The 5,251-nt window shown below is 44.4% G+C and overlaps 1 protein-coding gene across 1 annotated transcript in view; it reads right to left on the bottom strand.

Moving 5' to 3' along the window:
- Positions 1-3,022: 3,022 nt before the first annotated feature.
- SMYD2 (SET and MYND domain containing 2) overlaps positions 3,023-5,251 on the bottom strand; it is a 37,962-nt gene continuing 35,733 nt past the window's right edge. The window contains exon 12 of the mRNA XM_021718595.1: positions 3,023-3,446. Coding sequence (XP_021574270.1) covers positions 3,366-3,446 — 81 coding nt within the window. The 3' untranslated portion in view covers positions 3,023-3,365. The remainder of the gene's footprint in view (positions 3,447-5,251) is intronic.

The raw sequence follows: 5,251 nt of genomic DNA, 5'->3' as shown, positions 1-5,251 counted from the left end.
GATGTCAGAAGTGTGCTAAAAATAGCTTAGTCATGAATATCAATTCACAGGAGAAATGCAATAGTTCCTAAATACATGAAAATGTGCCCACTAATAAATGCATATAAAATGAAACATTTCACATATTAGAGTGGTGAAAAATAATTTTTAATGATAGCACAGTGTTATAAGGAAGAGGAAAACAAATACTATTATATCCTATTGGCCCAGAGTGGAGTGCAGTGGTATGCTCCCAGCCACCATAGCCTCGACCTGCTGGGCTTCGGCGATCCTTCCACCTCAGTCTTCCAAGTAGCTGGAACTACAGGCAGGCGCTACCATGCCTGGCTAATTTTTGATTTATTGTTGAGATGAGGTCTTGCCAAGTTGCCCAAGAGGGTCTTGAACCCGCTGGCTCAGGCAATCCACTGCTTTGGTCTCCCAAAGTGCTGGGATTATAGGCTGAGCCACTGAGCACGGTCTGATGAAACTTTTAAAAAGAAAATGTGACTACATTTATTCAAAGTTTTAAAATATTCTCACTCTTTGATCCTGAGGTTATACTTCTAGGAATCATTTTTTTTTTGAGACAGAGTTTCACTCTGCCACATGGTTGGAGTGCAGTGGCACAATCACAGCTCACTGTGTCCTCAACCTCCTGGGCTCAAGCGATCTTCCTGCCACAGCTTTCCAAGTAGCTGAACTACAGGCATGCACCACCATGTATGGCTAATTTTGCTATTTTTTGTAGAGATGAAGTCTTGCTTTGTTTCCCAGGAAGGTCTTGAACTCCTGGCCTCAACTGATCCTACCACCTTGGTCTCCCAAAGACCTGGGATTACAAGCATGAGCCACCACACCTGGCCTCACTTCTAGAAATCCGTTCCCTAAAATGCTACTAGACAATAGCAAAGCTATACATTCAAGATTACTCGCCGTGGCATTGTTTGTAATAGCAGCAAACTGGGAAAAACCACATGCCCATAAGTAAGAGAAGAGATGAGTAAAACACCACAGGTATACAATGCAACAACATTCTGCCTCTGGAAAGGCTGAGGCAAATTGGTAAGTGCTAAAATAAAAAGAGATTCGCATTATTCACTCAGAGAAGCAGATTACAAAATCATATGTCAGTACCATTCTGTCTTTGTTTTTCTAAATCTATTTATATAGATACATCCTACAGGCATGGAAAAAACTCGGACCACATAACAGCCAGTTGTTTATAGTGGCTGCCACAGCAGAGTGTGACTGGTGAGGAAGGAAAAACAGCTCACTTTTTTCATGTTTGTATTATTTGAATTTATGGAGCAAGTATTACTTTTATACTTTTTTTTTGAGTCAGAGTCTCACTCTGCCACCCAGGATGGAGTGCAGTGGCACGCTTACAGCCACCGCAGCCTCAACATGCTGGGTTCAGGGGATCCTTCTGCCTCAGTCTTCCAAGTAGCTGGAACTACAGGCATGCACCACCACGCCTGGCTAATTTTTAAAAAATTTATTGTAGAGATGAGGTCTTAACAAGTTGCCCAGGCTGGTCTCGAACCCATGGGTTCAGGCAATCCTCTTACCTCATCCTCTCAAAGTGCTAGGATTTAGGCGTGAGCCACCATGCCTGGCCCTTTCATACATTTTATAATTTTATAGAATTTACAGAGATGGTGGGTTAAGCTTATTTTAGGCTTAGTCACAGAATACATAGTACATTAGCATTCCTAAAACACTTCAGTTCTCTTGATCTGGGACCATGCCTTACTCTTCTCAATGTACCTGGAGAACTATACAAAGCATTTTGCACACACAGTAATAGGTGTTCAAGAAGTGTCTTTTAAAAATTTTTAAATGTGCTTTTTTTTTTAGAAACAATGTTGCCCGGGTTGTACAGTGGCATAATCACTGCAGGCTCGAACTCCTGGGCTCAAACAATCCTCCTATCTCGGCCTCCCAAGTAGCTGGAACTACAGGTGTGTGCCACCATGCGCCCAGCTAGTTTTAAATTTTTTTGTAGACATAGAGTCTTGCTTTGTTACCTAGGTTGGTCTAAAACTGCTGGCCTCAAGTGATCCTCCTGTCTCAGTCTCCCAAAACACTGGGATTACAGGTGTGAGCCACTGTACCCGGCCTCAGCATCTTATTGGACTATACTGGACAAAAGAATGCATTCTACTTGCGAAATTCCACTGTGTGCAGTATAAACTGTGTGTGAGTGAGGTGTGGTGTGTGTGTGAATGTGTGTGTGTGTGTGTGTGTGTGTGTGTGTGTGTGTGTGAAGATGGGGAAGGCAGGACAACATACCAGATTTACAACCATTCTAGTTGTTTTCAGATGATGACTATGAAAGATAATTGAAGAGTGAACTCCAACAGACTTTACGTATTGGCCACGAGACACTTTCCTCAGAGTAACAACCCTGCACTCAGTGACACGTGCTGGGTTCTTTTGCGCGGCAGTTGCTAACAAACACTTCCCAGGCTGCTGCCATCTAGGTCGTGGGGTTGCAGAGGGCTGGACTCCTGCTGTCTGTGTGGGTAGAGATCAGTGTTTGCTCAACAACACAGGGTTGGTTGGTAAGGAGAAATTTTTTTTCCTTCTCAAGAATACCCTGGAGTCTTTCCAAAAAAGGAGATGACTACACAGAACAATCCACAGAACCAGAGATGGAAAGCCTGTTTTCACACTTGGGAAAAACTAAGCAAGTAAAACAGCACTGTGCACCTTGGTGCACTGGAGGGACACCGGACACCAGAGAGGTCCAAAATGCCCTCCTGCTTGGGGGAGGGCCCTCCAGTCACCTGCTTGCTTCCCACCATGGACACTTTTCTTTCCTTCTTGGGATTTTCCTCTTTCTCCCCATTTTTTCCCTTCTCAAGCACTGCCCCCGTGAAAGCAACTGCAGAATAAAGAGGCTGCCCAAATCCTCTCCCTGGGAGGAGACGGGCTCGTTGAAGGACGGAGACCAGGTGTCATGTCCAGTGCAAGACTGGGCTCTCACCGTCACTGAGAAATCCTCCGACCCCCCGCACAAGAAAACACAGACCTCAAATACTCTTATCTCTTTTATTTTCTTCGTCATTCAAGCTCATTTACAACATTCCAGAAGGGAAAAATAATTTGAGTTTTTAAAACTCAATCTGCCCAAAATGTATTATAATATATGAAACCATGCCATTATCTCTCAGAAAAAAAAGCATTCAAAGTTAATTTGATATTAAAGTTCAAGATGAAGAGTAGCCTCAAAGTATGGCATGTACAAGGTTCAAGTGCAAGAAGTGTTTCCATTCCAACTGCTTGACAGAAATGCTGGAGTGATGCATGTGATTTGAAATACGCAAATCCTTTAAGGTTTCGGAACTAAGTATTAAAATGAAAACAAATGCTGCATAGTTTCAGTGGCTTTCAATTTCCTGTTTGATCTCAGAAACATATGGATGGTCTTTGCCGTGCGCCACTTCCATGATCGCAATGGCCTAGAAAGAGCGAGATGGGACAGGTGAACGGTGAGCGCCGGAAGCTAAGCCCCACACGCCTCCAACCAGCTGCTTTCATCACGTAGGGCCTCGCAGCTTTAAGGCCCGGGATGCAAACTGGTTTTTAGCACCTATGTTCTCCTCTATAATCAAGCACTTTGAAAAAGGAGACAAGATTATCTGGTAACCAACAGGTCATCCAGTCTCTATTGCTGAGTGAAAAACTGTAAAAATGTTTAGATAGTGACTGAAGAAGTGCTATAGAGAAACTGGTTTCATGACATTCTTTTGACCCAATTTTGCCATAATTCCAAGAGCCCAATCTAGACTTTTCAGGGGAAAATGCTTTAAGGACTAAAGTATTTGACTTTATACAACCAAGAAAACAGGTAAATCTTAAACAGAATGGTCCACCATGAACTTTACATGAACTCTATTTTGCTTTTAGTTTACATTACTAATCTGTAAGACTTGGCTAAACTATTATTCCCTTTTTTTTTTTTTGAGTTGGAGTCTCACTCTGTCACCCAGACTGGAGTGGAGTGACCGCTCCCGGCCACCGCAGCCTCAACCTGCTGGGCTCCGGCGCCTCAGCCTTCCAAGTAGCGGAATTACAGGCATACGGTACCACGCCCAGCTAATTTTTTTATTTATTGTAGAGATGAGGTCTCGCCAAGTTGCCCGGGCTGGTCTCGAACCCGCGGGCTCAGCCAATCCACTCACCTCGGCCTCTCAAAGTGCTGGAATTACAGGCTGAGCCACCCAGCCTGGCCTATTCCCTTTCAAAAGGCCATGTTTTTTCCTTTTAATACATCTTCTAAAAAAAACCAACTTAAAAATAGATGCAGGTTTCATTGGGGGATGTTAGACAGAACACACTTAAGGTTTGTTTATATCGAGGCCATGTAAAGCAGCCTGGAATCCAGTGGCTTAATCACTTCCTGCCTGTGTGACCTTGGGCAATTTACTGAACCACTCTATGCCTTACATGCCCCATCTGCAAAAACATGAAATAATACCTACCTCCCAGGGTTGTTCATTTACATAGTGTTTCAAACAATGCCTGACATACAGGAAGAATGTATCAAATGTGATCTATGAGAATTTACTTGCTCCTTTGTATTCAACTGAATGACTGACAGATAGAAAAACTTCCATTACTCCCCCAGTCAGGGGATTCTTGATGGTCTGTGACTACGACAGGGATTCCTGTATACCATCCATTCTCCTTCTAGATCTCAAACAAGCAGGCGGCAGGCAAGGCACTGTGCGAGCCTTTGGAAATCCCGTCTCAAGGGCCCATCTTGCCCTCTGCACTCATTTCAAGACTCCGGCTCCAGCCTTCTCTGATCGGTCACTTAATTACCTGCCAGCACTTTGCACTTGGGACCTAACTGGCTAATGTTTCCCTCAGCCTCACTAAGACAATACAAATGTTATCTCAGAAGACAAATCTCATGGTTTAAGATGGAAACTTGGTTTCCCCCTGGCTTCCAGCCTGGCTGGGCCCTGACCCTTCTAAGTGGGATGTGGGGCCTGACCCCATCTTCCTAGATAGTCTACCGGAAAGCATTGGAGAATGTGGAAGAGGAGGCCTGCAGGGTTAGTCCATGGGTCCAGCATTTATAAAATCTCCGACAGGGGTAAACAGACTGTCCTCCAACTTACACTGAATTAACTGTTACCTTCCACATTAAGGACAAAGAGAAAATAGCCGGGTTCGGTGGCTCAGCCTGTAATCCCGCGCCTTTGGGAGGCTGAGGTGAGTGGATTGCCTGAGCCTGCGGGTTCTAGACCCGCCTGGG

The sequence above is a fragment of the Carlito syrichta genome, unplaced genomic scaffold (genome assembly GCF_000164805.1).
Source record: "Carlito syrichta isolate Samal-C Ts95f unplaced genomic scaffold, Tarsius_syrichta-2.0.1 Scaffold312893, whole genome shotgun sequence".
In the NCBI taxonomy this organism is placed as follows: Eukaryota; Metazoa; Chordata; class Mammalia; order Primates; family Tarsiidae; genus Carlito; species Carlito syrichta.
This window is presented reverse-complemented; position numbering and strand designations above follow the sequence as displayed.